The sequence below is a fragment of the Pneumocystis jirovecii genome (assembly GCF_001477535.1).
Source record: "Pneumocystis jirovecii RU7 chromosome Unknown supercont1.1, whole genome shotgun sequence".
NCBI lineage: Eukaryota > Fungi > Ascomycota > Pneumocystomycetes > Pneumocystales > Pneumocystaceae > Pneumocystis > Pneumocystis jirovecii.
In genome coordinates, this window is record NW_017264775.1 from 359,478 (window position 1) to 382,534 (window position 23,057).

At 25.5% G+C, this 23,057-nt stretch overlaps 12 protein-coding genes across 12 annotated transcripts; 7 read left to right on the plus strand and 5 right to left on the minus strand.

Annotated features, from left to right (window-relative positions):
* Nucleotides 1-492: 492 nt before the first annotated feature.
* Nucleotides 493-860, minus strand: T551_00190 (uncharacterized protein; the record flags this gene model as incomplete). Its single annotated transcript, XM_018372457.1, has 3 exons — nucleotides 493-531; nucleotides 582-793; nucleotides 836-860. 3 exons carry the CDS (start codon nucleotides 858-860, stop codon nucleotides 493-495), a joined length of 276 nt encoding a protein of 91 aa, XP_018231397.1.
* A 202-nt stretch (nucleotides 861-1,062) lies between these two features.
* T551_00191 (uncharacterized protein) lies at nucleotides 1,063-2,890 on the plus strand (the record flags this gene model as incomplete). The annotated part of the gene is made up of 4 exons (XM_018372458.1): nucleotides 1,063-1,788; nucleotides 1,834-1,887; nucleotides 1,937-2,520; nucleotides 2,563-2,890. 4 exons carry the CDS (start codon nucleotides 1,063-1,065, stop codon nucleotides 2,888-2,890), a joined length of 1,692 nt encoding a protein of 563 aa, XP_018231398.1.
* A 703-nt stretch (nucleotides 2,891-3,593) lies between these two features.
* On the plus strand, nucleotides 3,594-5,689 carry T551_00192 (uncharacterized protein; the record flags this gene model as incomplete). The annotated part of the gene is made up of 5 exons (XM_018372459.1): nucleotides 3,594-3,766; nucleotides 3,811-3,888; nucleotides 3,929-4,072; nucleotides 4,116-5,457; nucleotides 5,501-5,689. The coding sequence occupies 5 exons, from the start codon at nucleotides 3,594-3,596 to the stop codon at nucleotides 5,687-5,689; spliced, it is 1,926 nt and encodes a 641-aa protein (XP_018231399.1).
* Nucleotides 5,690-6,501: 812 nt separating this feature from the next.
* T551_00193 (uncharacterized protein) lies at nucleotides 6,502-6,974 on the plus strand (the record flags this gene model as incomplete). The annotated part of the gene is made up of 2 exons (XM_018372460.1): nucleotides 6,502-6,765; nucleotides 6,816-6,974. 2 exons carry the CDS (start codon nucleotides 6,502-6,504, stop codon nucleotides 6,972-6,974), a joined length of 423 nt encoding a protein of 140 aa, XP_018231400.1.
* A 209-nt stretch (nucleotides 6,975-7,183) lies between these two features.
* T551_00194 (exosome non-catalytic core subunit CSL4) lies at nucleotides 7,184-7,873 on the plus strand (the record flags this gene model as incomplete). Its single annotated transcript, XM_018372461.1, has 3 exons — nucleotides 7,184-7,521; nucleotides 7,574-7,658; nucleotides 7,703-7,873. The coding sequence occupies 3 exons, from the start codon at nucleotides 7,184-7,186 to the stop codon at nucleotides 7,871-7,873; spliced, it is 594 nt and encodes a 197-aa protein (XP_018231401.1).
* A 954-nt stretch (nucleotides 7,874-8,827) lies between these two features.
* T551_00195 (uncharacterized protein) lies at nucleotides 8,828-9,890 on the plus strand (the record flags this gene model as incomplete). Its single annotated transcript, XM_018372462.1, has 2 exons — nucleotides 8,828-9,670; nucleotides 9,714-9,890. The coding sequence occupies 2 exons, from the start codon at nucleotides 8,828-8,830 to the stop codon at nucleotides 9,888-9,890; spliced, it is 1,020 nt and encodes a 339-aa protein (XP_018231402.1).
* Nucleotides 9,891-11,436: 1,546 nt separating this feature from the next.
* T551_00196 (uncharacterized protein) lies at nucleotides 11,437-12,767 on the minus strand (the record flags this gene model as incomplete). The annotated part of the gene is made up of 6 exons (XM_018372463.1): nucleotides 12,412-12,767; nucleotides 12,280-12,362; nucleotides 11,819-12,236; nucleotides 11,684-11,772; nucleotides 11,582-11,636; nucleotides 11,437-11,535 (listed from the first exon to the last, which is right to left on the minus strand). Exons 1-6 carry the CDS (start codon nucleotides 12,697-12,699, stop codon nucleotides 11,437-11,439), a joined length of 1,032 nt encoding a protein of 343 aa, XP_018231403.1. The 5' UTR covers nucleotides 12,700-12,767.
* A 659-nt stretch (nucleotides 12,768-13,426) lies between these two features.
* On the minus strand, nucleotides 13,427-14,495 carry T551_00197 (uncharacterized protein; the record flags this gene model as incomplete). The annotated part of the gene is made up of 3 exons (XM_018372464.1): nucleotides 13,427-13,881; nucleotides 13,927-14,200; nucleotides 14,244-14,495. 3 exons carry the CDS (start codon nucleotides 14,493-14,495, stop codon nucleotides 13,427-13,429), a joined length of 981 nt encoding a protein of 326 aa, XP_018231404.1.
* Nucleotides 14,496-17,863: 3,368 nt separating this feature from the next.
* Nucleotides 17,864-18,183, minus strand: T551_00198 (uncharacterized protein; the record flags this gene model as incomplete). The annotated part of the gene is made up of 2 exons (XM_018372465.1): nucleotides 17,864-18,098; nucleotides 18,149-18,183. The coding sequence occupies 2 exons, from the start codon at nucleotides 18,181-18,183 to the stop codon at nucleotides 17,864-17,866; spliced, it is 270 nt and encodes an 89-aa protein (XP_018231405.1).
* A 138-nt stretch (nucleotides 18,184-18,321) lies between these two features.
* T551_00199 (small nuclear ribonucleoprotein Sm D2) lies at nucleotides 18,322-18,861 on the minus strand (the record flags this gene model as incomplete). Its single annotated transcript, XM_018372466.1, has 5 exons — nucleotides 18,322-18,435; nucleotides 18,477-18,488; nucleotides 18,530-18,642; nucleotides 18,693-18,793; nucleotides 18,857-18,861. The coding sequence occupies 5 exons, from the start codon at nucleotides 18,859-18,861 to the stop codon at nucleotides 18,322-18,324; spliced, it is 345 nt and encodes a 114-aa protein (XP_018231406.1).
* A 150-nt stretch (nucleotides 18,862-19,011) lies between these two features.
* Nucleotides 19,012-20,775, plus strand: T551_00200 (elongation factor Tu, mitochondrial; the record flags this gene model as incomplete). The annotated part of the gene is made up of 10 exons (XM_018372467.1): nucleotides 19,012-19,081; nucleotides 19,144-19,251; nucleotides 19,302-19,332; nucleotides 19,380-19,471; nucleotides 19,522-19,626; nucleotides 19,670-20,304; nucleotides 20,345-20,441; nucleotides 20,497-20,579; nucleotides 20,623-20,680; nucleotides 20,726-20,775. 10 exons carry the CDS (start codon nucleotides 19,012-19,014, stop codon nucleotides 20,773-20,775), a joined length of 1,329 nt encoding a protein of 442 aa, XP_018231407.1.
* A 410-nt stretch (nucleotides 20,776-21,185) lies between these two features.
* T551_00201 (uncharacterized protein) lies at nucleotides 21,186-23,002 on the plus strand (the record flags this gene model as incomplete). The annotated part of the gene is made up of 3 exons (XM_018372468.1): nucleotides 21,186-21,750; nucleotides 21,818-22,666; nucleotides 22,713-23,002. 3 exons carry the CDS (start codon nucleotides 21,186-21,188, stop codon nucleotides 23,000-23,002), a joined length of 1,704 nt encoding a protein of 567 aa, XP_018231408.1.
* Nucleotides 23,003-23,057: the final 55 nt, after the last annotated feature.

A 23,057-nucleotide genomic window follows, 5' to 3' on the forward strand; every position in this document is an offset into this window, starting at 1 on the left:
CTATCAGTTACAAAAAATTTAAAACTAAATTCATTAAATGATTATTAAAAATAATACAAAATAATACAAACTTAACTTTAAACTACAAAAAATCAGTTCACTAAATATAAAATTAATCAAAATTTACTAGTTCTAGTATTTTTTTAAATAAAAAATCTAAATATATATATAAAATATGTATATAAAAATTGTTTGAAAATATTCAACAAAGTATAAAACTAACAAATATTTTCAAAAATCAATTAAAAGTATAAAAGCATAATCACAACTAATAGTAATAAATAAATAAATGCCAACTAAATGCTACTATTTGATATTATAAAAATTGTTACAATTATTATAAAACATTTAAACATTGGTTTATGTAAAAAAACAAACAATTTCTTATTCCTTTATAAAATCCAAAAAGCATTATAATTAAACCATTTTTTATTAAACAATTATCATCAAAAACCAATAAAAAAGCATTTAAATTAAAAATTCACAAAAATACTATTTTACTAGATTCTCATTAATTTTATCCCAAATATTCTAAAATAAATTTATATATAGTTTATATATAATTTTTATTAAAAAAATACCTTTCTTTCTTTTTTCAAAAAATACTTTTGTTCAGACTTATAAACCTTGTGCTGTAATTGATTTTCAAATACCATTGCTTTCTTCATAGCATATTTTTTTCTTTTTTGCTGCTTACTAGAAATATTCCTAAGTTTTGCCTTTTTCTTAATACCTAGATTCCGGAATGTCAAAGCAAATACTTCTTTATAAATATGTTTTTTTCCAAGATTACCTATTCATTTTAGAAAACCTTACTCTTAAAATAAAATTCTACTATTTATAGTATTTTTAGGATCCATATTATTCTATATAATTTTTTCCGTTAATTTTTTTTAATAACTTTTAATATAAATAAAAATTTTAAGTAAACAATCTATGAATAAAAATTTAAAACTGATCTTATGACATTAATTTTTTTAAGAATTTAAACGATAATCGATTTAATATATTAAATATTTAAAAAATATAAAAAAAAACAAAATCAATATAACATCAAATTAAATGCTAAAAAATACAAAATTTCAATATATTGAAGATACTATTTTACTAACACCTTGGCATTATTTTTTTTGGGTTATTATAGCACTTATAGTTTCTTATATTTATATTGGAATATTTTTCAGTCTTCCATCATTATCAGATTTTTATATTATGTTTTTTGATATTATAGAAGAAAAAAAAAAAAATATCATAAAAAACATACTTGGTAAAAATATTTTTAATAAAATAAAATCACAAAACCTAACAAAAAATGAAACAAGTATTAGACACGAACAAACCATTGGCGGACTTTATAATTCAGGAAATAGTTGTTATATAAACTGTATTCTTCAATCGTTTGCATCTTTAAATGAACTAGAATATATTTTAGAGAAATTATCTAAAGAACATGATAATCCTATTGCATCAGCTACATTTTCTATTATATTTAAGCTTAACCATTCTTCCTCATTATCTCAAACACACAGCACTTCCAAACTCATAAAAACCTTGTCATTGAATAAAAAAAATTTTGGCTATGAGCAACAGGATGCTCAGGAATTTTTTCAGATTTTAACAATGCAATTAAATGCAGAAATTTTAAAAATGTCGAAAAGACACACAGAAAAAGGATTTTCAGATTCTATTAAAACAAGACCAGAAAATTTCAATATCAAAAATGAAATAAAAAGTCCATTTGATGGACTTATGGCTAATAAATTGGAATGTATGAATTGCGGGTTTTCAGTACGATAAATAACTTATTATCATTCTTAAATTAACTATTTATAGGAAGGGATAATTCATTCGTTGTTTACAAGCGTATCTCTCCCATTGTCATCAAAAGTAAGATTTCTATCTTACAAAAAAAAACCTATAGTAATATTAAAAACAGGAATTATGTTCGTTGGAAGATTGCTTATCAGCATATGTTAATAAAGAAATAATTGAGGATATTGTTTGTCAAAAATGCTCATTAATTGCATCTAAAAGCGATCTTGAAACTCTTTTAAAATCTTTACCCGATCCAGAAATATCAGAAACTATCAAGAAAAAATTAAATGCTATTATTTCAGCTCTGGAAACAGATGTTTTAGACGCAGAGTATCTCAAAGAATTCAAATTGCCTCGTCTTGTTAATACTGTTAAATCAAAACAGATCATGTTTGCTCGTCTTCCTAAAATTCTAACTCTTCATATTAATCGCTCAACTATATCTCCTATTAATGGATCTATTTACAAAAATACAGCATCCATAACATTCCCCCTTATATTGGACTTAAATAAATACACTACATCATACTCAAATTTATGGATAGATCCTTTACAAACAATGTCTATACATGTTAATCAAAAAAAACCATTAAAGTACGAATTAAAATCAATAATTGTACATTATGGTTCTCATACATCTGGTCATTATATAACATTTAGAAAAACACCAAAAGGATGGTTTAAAATTAGCGATAAAAATGTTTGGTAAATTTTAATTTCTATAAATTATTTTTATAATTATTGCAGGGCATGCACAATTGAAGAAGTTCTTCAATCAGGAAATGTTTTTATGCTAATGTACGAAGAAATGAAAAATACTCTTAATATAAATCAAATTATTTACAATTTTAAATCAGAAAATTATACTAAATCTTACCCAATAAAATATCTTTCCTCAATATTTAATAACGAAAAAGAAAATCAAAATAAAGAATTTCAATCAGATAACAAAACTCAAAATTCATCAAACGTTTCAACAATTAATGACATAAACTATTTATATCCAATAATGAAAACATGTATTACGAGATCATCATTATATTCATCATTACCTATAATGACAAAAAAAAGTTAAACGAATTACCCATGAATTATTATTTTAAAACAAGTCTCTAGATATAAAAATTATTTAATTATTTAATAATTTAACCTAAATATTTAACCTAAATATTTAACAGAAAAATTACATATTATCATGTCAAATTTTTCATAAAAGTTATAATTTCTAGAATCTTGTGTATTCTATTTATATGAATTAATTATAAAATTACAAAAAATAAAATTTCAAAGTTATATATATTATTTATAAATTTATGAATATTTATATCAAAATTAAAAAAACAATATCACTAAAAAATATTATTAATATAAGTTATATTATTGTTAAAATGTTATAATTCAATTCTAAATAAAAGAAACATTTATATCCATAAATTTTATTTTTTAAAAGCGACAAAACGTAATACTTGTTTACATTCAATTAAAAGTCTAAAAATAAAAAACAAGAAAAATACAATTAGTAATCAAAATACTTTCTAAATATAAGATATACGTTTAACAATTATTCTATTAACAATTGAGAAGAGATAAAAAGAATTGAGCTATTATTAAATATACTATTTCTTAACAATCTTAATAACAATTACAAAAAAGTATTATTAAAGCTGAACTTTAAATACTCTTGCTTTAAACAACAAAAAGTTTGTAGTTAAGAAAAAAAATAAGTTGAAATTCTAGCTAAATTTATTTTATTAAATGCAGGTTAAAAAAAATATGCAATGTTTCAAGTTCTCAAACAACATAAACACCCTCCTACATTAAAAAGACTCTTAATAGGAGGAATTGCTACGCTTGCATCAAGTATTTATGGAAAATGTATATCTCTTGCAGGATCTAAAAGCTGTCCTTCATTTAGTACATCATTAATATCTACTACAATCAACAATACATTGTAATTTTTTGCTTTCTAAATATTTTCAACTAATAGGAATATAGTCCATTCCTTTCTTTTATTGAAAATGCATCTGATTTTGATGAAAAATTAGAATCTTATATAATTAATAATTATACATTGTAATATTATCTTAACTTAAAAAAGTCTTTAACTTATTAGTAATAAATATGCAAGCTATTATAAATGCCCACTAGAAAATATTTCAAATATTAATAGCTTTTATGCAAGATACACGAAGACAGTACTATGTGCATCTATGGTTCAAGAATCAATCACTGCATGTAATTTAACTGCAGCAAACAGGTAAAAAAATACATAATGTTAAAAAAATTCTCAGATATAGTAGTCGTCCTGTTTGTGCGGATACATGCATAGATTGGACTAATAGCGAAGCATTTATTTTACAATATCATTGTACAAATAGAGCTCTCAAAAATGATCTATCATTAATACGAGCTGATTTTACAGTTTGTACAAGTCCTAATAGATCATTCTCCTCAGATTGCATCAAAGGAGAAGCTAACGAGCCTAGCAGTTGTGGGTTCGGAACCAATATATTAGGACTCTGTCAATACTGTAACTCATTCTCACAGAATTCTATAGATGTGTGTTGTATAATATCTAACTTATCACAATGCACTACTTTTAATTACTCTGATTCACTGTCTTTACCTTCGTATATAAGACCTAACTTTACAGAAACAACGCTTCCAAATACTACTGACTCAAACTCTTTGCCTATAACTCCTACAAATGAAAATAAACAAAGGAAAGATGATACTGAAAGATTACCACATAGAACAATTTCATTTATAGTTGTTTTTTCGATAATAATCATATTAGTAATACTTTCACTATTAGTCTTACTTATCATTCTTTCTTGCAACAAAAGAAGGAAAAATGAAAATATTGCATCCAAACAATCAAACAATTTAAATCAACATTTCATTAGAGAACATAATTTACAGAAAAACAGTCTTTTATCTTTTTTTGGAACAGCAAATAATTCTAACTTGAATTACAATACTACATTAGTAGAAAAAAGCTCTGATTATTTTAGTAGAACTATAATCGCTACACCAGAAAAAGATCTTTCTCGGACAAATAATGAAAGTAAACAAACCAAAAGTTTTAATAATCTTTATAATATTTCTAACTTAAATAAAAATCATGAACTTTCTCAAAATACATCTTTAAATCTTAGCTCTTATAGAACTTTAAACCATCATGAGTCACAAATAACCGAAATTAACACTGAAAGTATAAATACTAATGCATTTAAAAGTTCTAAATCGCGCCCAACATCTTCTGTTGGTGAAGATCGTGCTACAGTTTTACCTATTATAATGTCTATAAAAGATTACTATTCTGACCATCAAATAACACGTAATACAGAAGTTGTTGCTCTTTATATGTATGAACCAAAAATGCCAGACGAAATGACTCTAGAAAGAGGTGATATTATTTATGTAGTGTCAGTATGGGATGATGGCTGGTGTTCAGGAATAAAAATAGGAAAAATGGATAATTTTAATTCAAAAAGAAATAGTATTTCTGAAAACAGTATAAAATATTTAGAAGATACTATTAACAATATTTCTGAAACAAAAACCAAAGCTCAAACAGATGAACTTATTATAAGAGTATTTCCATTAGTCTGTGTTTGTCATAAAGATTCATGGAAAGATGTATTTTTCTAGTTATTTAAATTTTTAATTAACAGTTCTTTAGATCATTAAATCAGATATATCTCCATCTTCTACATTAAAAAGTGCACCACCAAACATTGCTCATAAAATATTTTATACATCAGAAAATAATGTTTCTTCAAAACTCGAAAAAAACATAAAATTTGAAACTATAGGGAATAATATTAAAATAACAAAAGAAATTCGAAGAAAATCTTTTCCTGAAATATAGACAATGAATAAATTTATAAATTCTAAATTTAAAAAACATGTAGAACAAATTCATTTTGATATTCTCCACACTAGTAAGTATATTTTTAATATTTTTGTATTAAAATGATGGCTTAATATCATAACTCTTTTGATTCATATATAAGTATACATTTTTTGGTCTTTTAGAACAAAAATATTTATCTTTTATAACATCAATGACTAGTCAAATATTACACATGAAACTTAACAAAACTTTCATTTTAAAATAGTAGCATAATTATCTTAAAATTATATTTCAATGCCAATACATTTAAAACAATAATTTCCTAATTTCTTCAGTTTTTTTGTTTTTCCTAGAATAATATAGTTTTTATACAAATAATTTGATAAAAGACCATATACAACCCTTTCAAAAGAAAATCTGGAAAATTAAAAATATATTAATAAATTTAGCATAGTTCTAAAACTATTATAAATATTAAAGTTAAAAAATCAAAAAAATAATAAAAAAATTAAATATTTGAATATTTAAATATAATTATTTCTTCAATTTTTATATTTAAAATAATAAAATCTCAATATTTTATATAATTTATAACATTAAAATATTATTTTTCTTAATACATAATATTTTTTCAAAAAATAATTTAAAAAGCTCCAATTTACATAAAGTTATAAAACTAATATCTAAAATTTTTAAAAAACAAAATATTATATTTTTTAATCTACAAAATCTAGAATTCTAACGGTTTTAAAATTAATTCCAAATATAAAAAATCAAAAGCAATAAAAAAAAAATATGTAAAATTATGAAACTATTTGTAATTAAAAATGAAAAAAGTGAAAAAAAAAAAAACTTATTCTAATAACTTTAAATATTTATCATCTCCATCTTTAACAAATTCAGAAGAAAGTGATAATGAACAATACATTTCATTCTTAAAAACATTTAATCGCAAAGAAAAGCAAAATATACATTTAAAGATGACAAATACAGTTCGGTGGGGTTGGTTTCTTCTTATTTTTACATGGTTTCTTTTTGTAACTGGAATGAGCGGAGTTTTTGGAATTTGGCACTGGGCGTTTCAAATAAAGGTAATTCACTAGTATTATTTTAACAACAAAACCAAAATGTAAAATATTAGAACGTAAAAAATCAGAAAAAATCACATGATTTCCCAATTATTGATTATTACTTTCTTCTTATTATCTTAACGGGGGGTGTTGTAGCTTGGATATGGGTAGGCATTAATTGGCTCGGATTAAAGTACTTCAGAATGACAAAAGCTAAAAGTGATTCATAAAAATTTGTAAAAATTGAAAAATTTTTACAATTTTTATCAACTTTTTTTTTTAAAATCAAAATTCAATCATTAAAAAATACTATATAAAGTTATTTTTATCTTTTTCATTTAAAAAATCTCATATATCGTAAAAAATGTGTTTTTACAACATTTATATATATATGCTATATCTTTATAACCGTCCCTTCAATTAATAAAATTTTAGTTTTATGATAGGGCCTCTTGAAACTGGCCAATTAGTACTTCCAGGCCAGCCTATTTCACCAATAAATGCAGCTACAGGGGGTCCAGGCACTATTATTCATACATCTTTTATTCGAGCATCTATACCAGGAAAAATAGTCCAATCTTTAGATTCAAATGGACAACTTCAAATTTCAGTAGAAAGGCTTTTAGACATGTTTCATCGTAAAGGCTCATCAATTCTCCCAGAAGTAAATGCTATTGTTCTGGGAAGAGTTACAAAAATCAAACCCAAAGAAGCTACAGTTAATATTTTTGTAGTTGGAGAAACAGTTTGTCAAAGAGAGTTTCAAGGTATTATTCGGTGGGATCTCATTTAAATACTATAATGTCCTAACTTACATTTTTATCCTTAGAATTCAAGATGTAAAAGCAACCAGCAAAGATACTATTAAGATTTATGCTTTTTTTCGTCCAGGAGATATTGTACGAGCACAAGTAGTTAGTAGAATAAAACAATATTGTTTGTTGACTAACATTTGAAGATATCATTAGGTGATCAATCTTCATATTATCTTTCTACTGCAAAAAATGATTTAGGAGTGGTATTTGCAACAGATATTACAGGTGATGCTATGTATCCTATCAATTGGAATCAAATGCGTTCACATACTACAGGCACCATTGAACAACGAAAATGTGCTAAACCAATATGAAATCAAAAAGTTCAAATATTTTTTAACAATTTATTATATTATCTTACTAAACAATATTTTTTTTAAAAATATATTTACAACAAATTATCAATTCTGTCAATCAAAATCATTTATTTATAAAAACAAAGCACTCTAAATAAACATCTACTTAGAAGATCTCCTAAACTTATTGTTTACACAGCATATAAATCAAAATAAAAACGGATATTTTTTCATATCTCGTTAAATCACTCTTATTAGTATCTTTAAAAAGTACAATCCTAAATCTTATAAAAAAAATCAAAAAACTTAAATTATCATTTTAGTATCAAATAAAAACCAAATATAGAAATATAATAAAAATTTTTCTATAAATACAAATTTTTACCTTAAAATTAATAACCGAAATATATTAATTTAAAAGCTTTCATATAAACTAATAAAACAATTATAATGAATACATAACAAATATTTTGATAGATCTAAAAATTTATAAAACTTATTTTTCTTATAAATCAACTAAATTACTTTTAAAATTACTTTAACAGACAAAAATCATAAAAAATTCTGAACAAAAAAATCTGTTTTAAAATAAAAATATAATCTATAATTTATATTATAAAACAAAACTGTTTTTTTAAGTCTCAGAATATCTCAAACGTATCTTTCAAAAATAAAAAATTTAATAATTTTATTTATATCAAAATGTAACAATAAAAATACAACTATGTTGATTCATAATTATTTATAATAAAAATTGCACAATCATAATATTTTGAAGCCTAAAACCTATCACTAAAAATAATTTACATTAAAAAACTGTAAAAAACAATTCCAAGAGATATATTCTGTATTTTTTATATTTTTATTTTAAATTATCCAACTCAAGTTTTCTTCTAATCACTTAACGACCAATAAAACAAGAATTTCAATGATTCGAATATTGAATTTTATTATTAAAAACTTGAAATTAAAATGGATACTTTTAACCTAGCATCATTACAAAACCATTTCCCAAGTTCTTGCTTAGATTTTTATAAAAAACAAGTACTCACCTGTTCACATAAAACGTCAAATCCAGATTGTCATAAAACTGAAGCAGAAACTCAAATAACAATGACTAAAGAGTGTCAAAAAAAGAAACATTTAGAAACACAGGAAAATAGCTTTATTATAGGTTCAGCCAATGACAAAAACAAAAAATGTCGAAAAACTATGGAAGACACTCATGAATACATTTACAATTTTGGAGGGGTGGCTGATCAAGGATATTTTGCTATTTTTGATGGGCATGCAGGGAACCAGGCAGCAAATTTCTGTAAAGAGCAGTTCCATGTTATTTTATATGATTTACTTTGCAATATGCCATCATCAACAATCCCTGATATTTTTAATGCTACATTCTCATCTGTTGATGATGCATTAGCCAATCTTCCGTCAAGAAATAGTGGATGCACAGCTATTACTGCTCTTATACGTTGGGAAGAAAGATCATTTACAACAATTTCAGGCTTACATGAAATTCGACGCACAAAACTTCTTTATACAGCAAATGTTGGAGATGCTCGTGCAGTTCTTTGTAGAGGAGGAAAAGCCCATCGTCTTTCTTATGACCATAAAAGTAGTGATTGGCATGAAAGTCAAAGGATTATTAATGCAGGAGGGGTTATTATTAACAACAGAGTTAACGGCATTTTAGCTGTTACTCGCGCTCTTGGTGATACTTATATGAAAAATTTTGTTATTAGTCGCCCTTTTACAACAGAAACTATTCTTATTCCAAATGAAGATGAATTCGTTATTCTTGCATGTGATGGCGTAAGTTATTTTTTTCTTTAAAAAACATATTTAACCTCAATAGCTCTGGGATGTATGCACAGACCAACAAGCTGTTGATATTTGTCGCAATATTTATGACCCAAATGTAGCAAGCAGAAAATTAATTGACTATGCTATTTCTCAATCAAGTACAGATAACATTACAACTATGGTTATTCGTCTTTTTAAAAACTCAGAAATAAAAGAATGCCTTTTTTAAGAATCAAAAATTTAATGAATAAAAAAAAATTTGTAAAAAAATTCATATTATTTATATTTAGTTAATTAATTTGTTTCTGAATAATTTACATAAATTTATTTATACTTTTTTTATACTTATGAAACCCATATCTTAAAAAAAACTCTATAAAAACGAAAACAATTTATTTAGTCAAAACATCATGCTAAAAACTATTTAAAATACATTTTTATAATACTTGATTGCTAATTAAATATTTAATTGTTAATTGTCAAAAAAATGTTTAAATATCAATTAAAAAAAAAGAAATACAAGAAAAACTTAAATTTTGCAATAAAAATTACCTATAATTCAAAACACAAGGCAAACATATTTTTAATACTATTTTCTAAATATTTCAAATTTGAATATAATTTTTCTAATTTAAAATATCTAAAATATTTATCAATAAATAAATCATTATTTTAATAAAAACAAATCGAAACAATATTCTAATAATACTAAATCACAATTTTATATATTTACAACTTAAATTAACAAATTTCTAATTTTATGTTACTAATATTAAGATTATAACAAATATCAAACCAATTAAGATTATCCACAATAATACTATACATTACAAACTATAATTTATATTAATATAAATTAGTGTTTACTGTTTTGAAATAATATGTATAATTGTATATTCATAAAATAAAAACGATAAAAAAAATCAAATTTTTAAATCAAATAAAAAAATATCGAAAAATAAGACACATAATTATTATAAATATTTGTCAAACACTTTCAAAATTTTAAATAACTACATCTTAAACTCCCATTCAATATATATTACTTATATTAACAAAGCTTATTATTTTTATGTAAATATTATTATATTTTTAGTTTAATATTTATTTTTAAACACAATAATTTTATTAAACTTTCATACCGAATCAATTTCAAAAACTAAAAATTTAAAGTTACAATACATATATTATACATATTTTTAACAGTTATACAAACTATCCTAAAATAATTCCTCATTAAAATAGTAAAATTATGATATATCAATTAACGAAATATAGCATCTATACATATTTGATAATATTAAAAATATTAATCACAAAATCTTAATACAAAAAATTCCAAAGAATATATACTCCATAAAATATTTCCATATGACTTAAATACAACAAATTTCAATTTTATCAATAATACAAAACATTTTTTATACTAATTTATACTAAAACAAATAAACCACAATAAATTTAAATACTATACCCAATAACAAAATCATAGAATACAAAACATCACATAAACTTTATTATCTATAACCATTTATTTTTGTATTTTATGACACTAATCATTACTTTCAAATTCAAAAAAAAATATTAGATATTACCTAAACTTTAAATGATATTATTAATTCTAAAATACTTTACTTATTTTCAAATAAAATTTATCAGTATAACAATATTGTTTAGTCTTTAAAAGCCTAAAATTGAAATTCCAAAAGTATTAATATTAAAATAAGCATCAATATAAGATATAATAATGCAAAAATAAACAAGATATAAAAAAATTAGAACTTCCTTCTTTTCCTATTATAGTCATCTGTACCGGGCAAAATTCGTTTATTTATATTTTTATCAAACCAAGGAGAATCTTTTGTACTTGTGTCCTATATATTAATAAGTATTACAATATATAATATGTATATATACTACCTGATCTACCAAATGAGTGTATCTCGTTTGACCCCGTTTACCAAATTTATCACCACTAAATATATAAATTGATAAAAAACTAAAAAACGAAAAAAAACATACCGAACTTGCATTGTATTTGGAAGCAATGTTTTATCAGATATTTCGTCCATAACAGGAACAGAATAATCTCTTTTCAAAATTTCTTCATCCTGATGATATATAAATATTTTACAAAAATTTTTAAAAAAAATATACCTGATAAAATGCACCACGATGATACCATTTTTGTAAAAACCTCATTTTAGATTTTGGCTGGTTTTCTTTTAATTCTTTCACACGAGACAAGTCCTCTTTTAGTCTTTCCTCTTCATCCATATTTCTTCGCCTTTCTATTTCTTCACGTTCTCTTTCTTTTTCCTCAAAAAACATTTTCTCTCGTTTTATACGACACAACTCACGTAATTTCCAAGCAGCTCTTTCTGATTCTGGACATAAATCATCAGTATCATCGACATCTACACCATCATCATAATCAGATGAATGTTTATATTCATCTTTCCGAATTTCTTCTTCTAAAAGTATTCGTGTTTCTTCTTTACGTTTCTCTTCCTCAACAATTTTTTGTTTTTCAAACTCGAAGTGATCCATACCAACATATTTCTCTCTCTCATATCTAAAAATCAACATCAAACAATAAATATTACAAAATAGCATACTTTGGAACAAAAATAGGCTTTAGTCGAATTTTCGGTAAATCATCTTCTGATTTCTCTATTTCTTCAGTTTCGTATTCAGTTACCTCCAAAAACAAGTCATTATATAACATAAAAAAATCATTATAAACATACCTCATCAGAGGATTCTAAATTTTCTGAAACATTTTGCCTAATTTCACAAGAATCTACTAATTGCGATTCATCTAAATTCAATTTTTCATGGATATCAATTTTTTGAAAATCTAAAACAGGAGCATGTGCTTTAAAAACTACTCGTTCATGAAAAGATGATATATCGGTTTTATTTTCCAATCCAATTTCGTGATCACTTTCATCCTCTGATTCAGCTTGTTCTGGCCCTTTTCCAGCAAAATACCTAGAAACAGGACGAGACAAACAAAAGCCTTTCTTTTTAAACATAAATATAATAAAATATAACAATTAACCCTTCCTTAATCTCCAAGATTTAGAAAAAAGAAAAGTTATTACCATTTTTTATCATTAATTATTCTAAAAACGAACGTTAATTAGAAAAAATAAATAAAATAATCTGCAAATAAAAAAACAGCAAATAAACATATACATAATATTAACCACAACTCAAAACAAAAAAATATTTTCCCTTTTCCAGAAAACAGTAGACAGAATCAATAAAAAACATTAAAATTACCGATATTTCAAACAATTATATATTATTTTTAAACATCCATAAAAACATCCATAGAACTACATAATCATACTTAACATATTAACAAAAATAAACATACGTCTCACAAAAACTTTAATAATTCTAAATTGACTAATACCATGCTTTATTTCACACTTCACAAAACAAAAATTCAAAATGACGTATATCAAATAATACATTATACATGCCAAAGAGCAATGAGGAAACAATAAATGGAAGCCATCAATATACATACAAAAACCCAAAAGAAATGAGCAAATAAATGCTAAAAACCGGCCAAAAGCAGAAATACAAGTGATTCTTAAAACATTAGCTGAAGGAAAAACTCAATATGAAAAATCATGAATAGACAAAAAAAGAATGTGTACCATAGCGATAAATACAATCCAATGATAAATAATAACCCAAAAATCAAAAGCCTGAATCATAAACAAAACCCCACATAAAAAACAATCATTTTTATAACGATAACCAAGATTTACCACAAGACATACTTATACGGCTCGGCAATATCTGTCTAACCGATGGTACAGAAAATTTATTTGAAATATGATCCATATGCTTCAATTCTACAGGAGACTCTTTCATACAAACATGAGGAATCAAAGAAGTAATCTGTGTTGATGCTGCAAACATAAACCGAAAAGAGTGTGAACTATTAGTATAAGTTAATGCAGGATTCAGAGGTACAGATAAAGGAGGATTTAATAAAGAACATTGACTCTTCATCAAACCCATACAGTATATCCAAAGTCTTTCCAGAATAATTTGCCATTCCTCCCACTGAGTTTTCGATACAAGAAGAGAATAGTGAATATTTGTAAGAAATTCGGCCTCCATAACATGAATCTCTTTTACAAATATCCCTGTTATCTCAGACCAAGTCTTATTTGTATAAGTATTATCATCAAGAACTAAACCATTAAATTAAAAATAAAGAAAAAAAAAAACAAACATACATTTATTCCCAAGTATTAATGCAATTGTTAAAAGCCGATATTCACTCCCTGGTTTGCCTCGAATAGTTGGATTCCGCTCTTTTAAACGATAAATAAAAAGCAAGGCAAGAAAAATAACATTCTTCGAAACATTTATAGTAGAAAGAACATCCCTATTCCATGCAAGAAACTCAGCCTTAGGAAAAGAGCCTGGACTGAGCATATTCAATCGCTGAGCTCTAGAAATAACCGAGGATATTGTTATATTCGTTTCAAACCAGATCAAACAGACAATCTGAAAAATATTAAAAACAAATCAATATGAAAAATAAATATACTTGAGCAACAAACTCCGGTGCATGCGACTCAAGTATCGACGACAAAAATGGTGAAACAACATATTGAGAAAGCAAATTCTTGTCTTTGTCATCGAGAAAATTCTGTTTCAACTTTACAAGCGGCTTTCCAACAATATACGGGTGATGCCGACACAATGGTATCTGACGTGGCTTACGCATCCCAGGCAAAACATTTAATCTTTGCCAATCCTCTTCTGATTTCAACGTTACTAATGGAGGCATACACCGCATCATTTTGAATCTTCCGTATTGACACAAACAAATCTCAAACCGTTCTAATATAGAATTTTGAAAACCACTCAAGACAAATACCACACAGAAAATAATACGTCTTATGTGCTGTAGACAACACTCTGACAAAGTACTATCTTGTCAAAATCTAATCACAGTGCCCACCAAAAAATTAATCTATTTCTAAACCTCTATCTCCTCATCAAACGGCCCGTCCCCCCCATCAATTTTATAATGTCAATATTTGCAAAAAAAAACCCTGCTCTCAGACGTTTGTACAAAGAGCCTTTGATGAAACCCAAACTACTCACACTGGCAGGATTCCCTCAAATTCACGGTAAAGTAGTGGAGCCCAACGCTTCGCACTATCTATCGAGACTAACCAATCTACCAGCACATCTAACCACAAAACACTACCATTTACCTAAAACAATATAGTACACTTCTTAGTACCTATAAATAAGCACTACTGATGCCTATACTAGTTTAGAATAAAACTAGTATGTTTCAACCCCCACAAAACTTAAACTTTACTTTTAAAATGCTTTGCTAGTTTTATGGGAAAGCGTTATAGCGTCTAAGTGCCAAACGGACTCCCTAATACGCGGAAAACGATGCTACCCGATAAAAAAAACTCTCATCTAAACAAAGAGATAACTATTTAAGACACTATAATACGCACGAACTACCACTATAAAAAGGTCGTGCAGAACAATAAATACGTTTTATATCATTGTTATATCAATGTTAATATATTAATATATATACCGGAAAAAATATATAGAATATGTGCATTTATATATAATTAGTACAATCTTAGATGCAAAATATATATACATGATATACATATTATATATGTATTGCACACTGAGTGTATGGTGGAACACTTTATGTATGTTTCACTTTAATTTATATATGCATGAAATAAATTTTCATCATCTATATACGTGTCCAAACCCATCGGGCAAAAAAACTTAGAAACGTAAACATAGAGTAAAAAATGAAAAATATTCAAAATCAATACAATAGAAAAACAAATTAGTTGAGAAAAATTGGTACTAGGAAACGGTCAAAAGTTAAGTGCAAATGGAGAGCATCCATTCCATCAAGACCAAAGACCAATATAATTAATGTGGGGCCCCTTTACATATAAATTTACATATAAAAAAACCATTGTCTTACATAAACCTTCTCAACTATGTTATTTATTCTTATTTTCACACTTTTCCTTATTTAACCCACAAAAAACAAGTATGCATCTTTTTCGAATAAAAAACAAACGGTTGAGTGTCCAAATACGATCAAAACACGATATTCTACGACACATTGTTCACACCCATTTAGATCCCAGACTTAAAAAGAATAAGCGTTTACATAATTATGTACATACACCCCTAAAACAATGCAATTCATAGAACAAATAAAAGGACTTAAACACATAAACAGTGTTTAGTCTTGTATTCTCATTATTTCTAAAAGATATGCCAATTAAAGATTTCTCAACGGCTTAACTTGGTGGCCAAAACGCAATTGTTTAAATTTTTCCTCCACACCTTTTCAGTTTTTAGTTTTTTAGACTTATGCAAAATTATAAAAAAAAAAAAAGAAAACATTGTACAAAGACAAAACAGGAAAATTCTTGTCAACCATTACCTAAACTACATTCTTTTGCTTTTAATGACACTAAATAGTACTTGAAAATTATTCCTAAGAGCACTCCCATCAATACCTTACATCCTTATTATTTTTAAGTTAAACTATTTTAGCATTCGAACATAATTAATTGGCTAAATTCTGACTAGCGTACTTGTTCAATCAACAATAAATTTAATTATTTAAACATTTAATTTGCCATATTATATTTAACATAACAATACATATTACTTTTAATCCTTAATAAAACAAAATATCTCTAATATAAAAATATTATTTATAAGCGAACAAGCTTCTGTATATCAAATCTAAAAAACAAATGTCCATGCCTACCATTATCGTTAAAACATCGTTTATCCAATATCCTTTTATGGTTATAATGATCCTAATCCATCTTAAAATATATACATTACCATTTTCATTATAATTAACAACTAGGTCCTTTTAGTAAAGTAACTTTCCAATCTAATTTTATTTTTTCTAAGTTTTATTATTTTAAAACATTTAAAAATATAGTAACAATAAAAAGAAAATTAACTCATAATTTCCAGTATCTAACGCTTATTTAGCTTATCTGCATACTTTAATGCAAACCCTTAAAGCCATATGTGAAGGATACTCATACATTTACTCTCAAGACTAAGACTAATATATCTATAATATTCATATATTTATTTCTCTGCGTCATTTTTTCATATATTTTTCAGTACATTCTTATAATTTTAATTTTACTATATAATATTTATTATTTTGTATTATTATTCATAACTTAATATATTTAAATAACTTATATGCTTTACAACATCAATATTTTTATATTTATTGATTATATTTAATATTAATTCATTAATTCTTTTATTTTACACTGTAATCTCTATAATATTTCATCTGAAAACCAATTTAGCCTTAAAAACATTTAAAAATAATGTAATTGTTTAATCATCATAAAAACTTATATTTTTTACTTAATACATCATTAAACTTAACAAAATTTAAAATAATATGTTTTTCACAATACAAATATTTCATAAATATATATTTAACAAAAATAACATATGGAACCATATCACATCATTTTAAATACATCCAATTGTTATTAATTCTAAAATTTTAAAATAAAATATCACAAATTAGACATTTAATCGAAATATTTCATTATTAGAAATTAAACAAGTCACAAATATATACTTCAATAAACCTAAAATAACTATTTTTACATATATCTTTTCATTCTTAAATAAGACCTAAAATGCCATCATTGAACATATGTTAATCTATTATATAGTTTATAATACTTGAATATTATCAATATATTCATAATTTTTGATATTAAGAATAACAAAATATCCACAACATCTTAAGTATTATATAAATATATGAAATATCTATATAAATGTTAAGATATCACAAATACGTATTAAAACATATTTTCTCAAAAAACATAAAAAATACAAACACCATGTAAACAATATAACCATATACACATAAGATTTATGTAAATATAATTCTAAAACAAAAAAAGCCTATAAATCTAATCAAAACCAAAATATATAAACCAAAAAAATAAAATATATAAAGATGAAAAAAAACATCAATTCCACAATACGTAACATTCTAAACACTTATATTGCTTTTCTTACACCATTAAGCCAAAACAAACAAAGACATCAGATAAGCATAAAGTTCCACAATAAACATTACATGTCTCCAAAAAGTTATAAATTTCCACACTCATTTACAGTACGAATAATCAAAACAACATTATCCAAAAATGCATCGACAGAAACACGTAAAGTTTTCAAATCAGCACTCTGAAATGATGCAAACAAATACGATCCATCCACTTTAATTTCTCTATATATAACCTGCTCTTTTAGCTCAGGATCAACTGATAGAACAGTCGCTATTTGTGATGGAAGCCATTCATTTGGAAATGGAATACTGATATCACTAAAAACGTTATTTTCTCTGCTAAATGCAACTATATAACCTTGATTTACATAGCATGACCAAGTTCTATGGAACGTCGAGACATAGCTTATCAGCATATAAACTACCAAAAAGAATATCGCATCTAGAAATCCAAAAGAAAAATAAAAAATAAAACAAGGATTCAAATAAGAAACACAAAATATTTATAGAAAAAATATATTCAAAAAAAACATTAAACAATTTATACTGTATTCCGAAGTACAAGAATAACACTATCACCACGAAGAAACATTTTACTAATAAACCTATCTTTATTCACAGGTTTTCCCTTTTTTCCTTTAGAGTTTCGCGGCGTCTAAAGATATTATTACATAGAAAATCTCATTAATTGTTTACCTCTGTCCACATCTGTACGTATTAATATAACATTAATAATCTTTAAAATTTACCTCTTTTACATTCTCAAGAACCATATTGGAATGACGATCAAACGCTTTCACCCGAGCCAAAAGCTTACGATTATTTCTGCAACTAATCAAGACTTGATTATGATTTCTCACAGCTGAGACATTATTATAAATGTATACCAATCGAATAAACTAGATAGCTTACCCTGCTGAAGCACTGAAAGAGGACCTGTATCAAATTCATATGCCTCCAACTGCTGAAGTTCAGCCTCAGTTAATTCTGATCGAGGTTTTGATATCAAATCCCTAAAACATATTAACTTATTCCATAAAAAAAAAGCAACATTTATCGCTTTTTCAAAATCTTACGCCATGTATTATTTCTTAAGAAAACTTAATTAAAAAAACGTTTAAAAATAAATAGAATTTTTATAGCTTATTAAGTTTCTATTTTTTTAAAATAATTTCTAAAATCTCAATTTTCCGAAATAACCTTCATCAAAAAATTAAACACTTTAAAAAATATGACAAAAACACTAAATATTCACAATTTTTCAAGATTATTTAGAACCATATTTCATATAAATACGAAATGTATTTCTGTTTTATCTATTTAACTTTTAATGGCATTTATCTAAAATATCATATTTTTATAGGTGCATGGTCACAAGTAAAACATCAAAATGTCACATTTAAATCACCAATTGTACGATCTATGGCTACATTTGACCGATCAAAACCTCATTTAAATATTGGAACTATTGGTATAAACAGTCCTTCAAAATTTGTAACGATCTAAAATCCATGCCAATAGGCCATGTTGATCATGGAAAAACCACTCTTACGTACTGTAAACAAAAAATTTGTAAAATAATTCTGAAAAATTTTATAGTGCGGCCATAACAAAATGTCTTTCAACAATTAATCAAACATCTTTTATGGATTATTCACAAATTGATAAAGCACCAGAAGAAAAAGCACGAGGTAAGCTTATTGTCATCTTAAAATCTATTATAAGGCCAAAAAACTTTAAGGAATAACAATCTCGACATCTCATGTTGAATACGAAACGAAATTACGGCATTTTTCACATGTTGACTGTCCAGGTCATGCCGATTATATTAAAAATATGATTACAGGTTAAAATATTAGTAAAAAACAAAAAGTATTTACAAATAATAGGTGCTGCTCAAATGGATGGTGCAATTATTGTCGTATCAGCTACGGATGGTTCTATGCCTCAAACCAAAGAGCATCTACTTCTTGCTCGTCAAGTTGGTGTTAAGCATATTATTGTTTTTATCAATAAAGTAGATGCAGTTGATGATAAAGAAATGCTCGAACTAGTAGAAATGGAAATAAGAGAACTTCTCTCGACTTATGGATATAATGGAGAAAAAACACCAATTATTATGGGGTCTGCTTTATGTGCTTTAGAAGGTAGAGAAAAAGAAATTGGCGAAGATTCTATTTGGAAATTAATGGATGCAATCGATAACCACATACCTATCCCAGAAAGAGATATTCAAAAACCATATCTTATGCCAATAGAAGATATTTTTTCGATTTCTGGAAGAGGAACAGTTGTAACCGGCCGCGTAGAACGTGGTGTTCTAAAGAAAGGGGAAGAAGTAGAACTAGTTGGATTTGGTCAACCAATAAAAACAATAGTTACTGGAATCGAAGCTTTCAATAAAGAATTAGACAAATCTATAGCTGGCGATAATTGTGGATTACTTCTTCGTGGTACTAAAAGAGAGCAAATTCGTAGAGGAATGGTAGTTTCTCGTCCAGGAACACTCAAATCTTATAAAAAGGTGAGCATCTATGAAATGTTTCACAAATTAATTCTATTAGTTTCTTGCTTCTTTCTACATTCTTACAAAAGAAGAAGGAGGACGTAAGACAGGATTTGTCAATTATTATCGTCCACAAATGTTTGCTCGTACTTCAGGTAATGCTACTTTTTTGGAAAAAAAAAAAAACAAAATATTCAATTAATTTTATAGATGTTACTGTTGTACTTACACACCCTGAAGGAACCGAAGATGCAGATTCTAAAATGGTTATGCCCGGAGATAATGTTGAACTTGTAAGATTTATATTCTATATCATTTGTTTTTAATGTCTACTAGGTTTGTGAACTAATCCATGATATTGCTCTAGAAGAAGGTATGCGGTTCACTATTAGAGGTTTCTATTTTTATTTTATTATTTAACTTCTTTAACTTCAAATAGAAGGAGGAAAAACAGTAGGAACAGCTATTATCACAAAAATTTTGGAATAGATTTTTTTATACTTTTATAGTTATGTAATTAAAATTAGAACTTATCACATTCTAAAAATTAATTTAAAATTATTATTGTTTATTTTAATTTTTATTAAATATTGATTAGCTTATTTACGATAACAATTTTGTTTATAATCGAACAAATGTTATATATTTATATAAATAAATTATACGAATTTTGAGAATACACTTAGAACTTTACAAAATCAATACTCTGTAGCTAATTTTTCTTAAATTATTTTAATTTTTGCATGAAATTACCTTTCTGGAAGCAAATTCTCACCATCCTTCAACTAAAACAATCACTATATTAACTTTAACACAAAACCAAAAACATGAGCGATACCAAAAAAGACACAGATATATATATATTTAACAATGAGTTGTATGAAGTAAGACATTATTCTATGTCGTCAGAAGAATCAATTTATTCAATATCAACTATTTCAAAGCAATCCAACAGTGAAAATATAGATTTCATTTCAGAATACAATTCATTGGCTGAAAAATACAAATTAGCATATTATCCAAAAATCAATGATGAAGAGAATTACGAGGAGAATCATATTTTTCAACAAAACATACCAGAAACACCAAAAAAATTAATCAAAAAATTATATAAACATCAAATAGATCATGCATTATTTCATTCGTCAAAATGGATAGAAAAAATATTAAAAAACAAACATATAAATAAGTCATCTAACATTGGGTCAAGATTGAAATCTAAACAAAACGCGTATAATAAAAAATCTATACAAAGTTCTGTAAAAATAAACACATCTAACAAGATTATTAATTCATCAGAAGAATACTTTGAAAATTATTCTAATGTCAATTCTCATGAATCTTATGGTATACTTGGTATTCCTTTGTCATCTTTAATTCAAGAGATGGGTACAAGCCATATAACAAATTTTCCGGAAAGTTTAATGTTTAGTGAACACAAAGTTCCACTAATATTCAAAATATGTGTAACAAAAATTTTGGAAAAAGGCATTCAATCTAATATCCTTTAATATAATTTAACTATTTACAGGTCTTGAAACACCCGGTCTTTTTAGAGTAAATGGGTCACAATCAGTTATAAAATCTTTTATTGAGCACTTTTTAAAAAATAAATCCAAAATATCATCTGAAATAGATATTGAGAATTTTAAAATAACACCGAATATTCATGATTTTGCTAGCTTAATAAAAAAACTACTAGTTGAATTACCGGGTGGAATTATTGGAAATAAATTACAACTTCAAGCTCTTTTCCCCCTTTTAGAAGATAGAGCGTCTGCTCGTATTTTAATGCCTCCTGAAGTACGTGCACGAATGATTGCATTAGCCTTATCTACAATCGAAGACCAAAACAGGTTTTATTTAGCTTGTGCAGTATTTGCTCTTTTAAGAGCAGTAGCAACATGTACAGAACATAAGGAACGTTTTTTAAATTACCCAAAAGACCTAAATTATATGAAACCAGAAGCTCTTGGTCTAGTATTTGCACCGACTTTATTAGGGAAACAAACAAACTCTTCCAATACTACAGATACCATAAATATAACAATCTTGTCAGATAAAGAGCGAGCAGGACAATTAAAAGTTATAAAAGAGGAAAAAGAAAAAGCTAGACAAAGTGCTAAATTAATTGAAACTATAATTGATTATTGGGAACAAATAGTAGCACATATAAAAATACTTCATCCATCTCTACATGTCTCAAAACCTAATAAAAATACACAAAAAATAGAGACAGAAATATCTAAAAATAAAGATTTTTATAAAAAAATTTATGATGATAATAAAGAAAACGTTGATCCAACTATAGAAGATACATTAGCTAAATTATCATCTTTAAATAATAATACATTTACAACAGTATGTACTAATATCCAAGGTAGTAGATATATAACAATACTTAAGCAAATGTTTAAATTTAATAGAAACAAATTTTAATGAAAAACTTCCAAAATTTACTAAAAACATTATAGATGAATCAGAATATCAAAAAAAAATTACTAATCTTAAAAACCAACTCGTTCTAACACAAAAAGAGAAAGAAGAAATGCAAATTCATTTAGAAATTAAAACCCAAGAAGCAGAAAGACTATTTAGTAAATGTCTTGATTGGCAAAGAAAATCAGAAGCTTGGCAAAAACGTGCTGAAACAGCAGAAAAAGATCTAGAGGACTATAAGAATAACAAACAAATAAAATTAATTGCAGAATGGTAATTATAGCTCATTAATTATATCAACAGTTGTAATAAAAATTATGTATTTTTTTTTT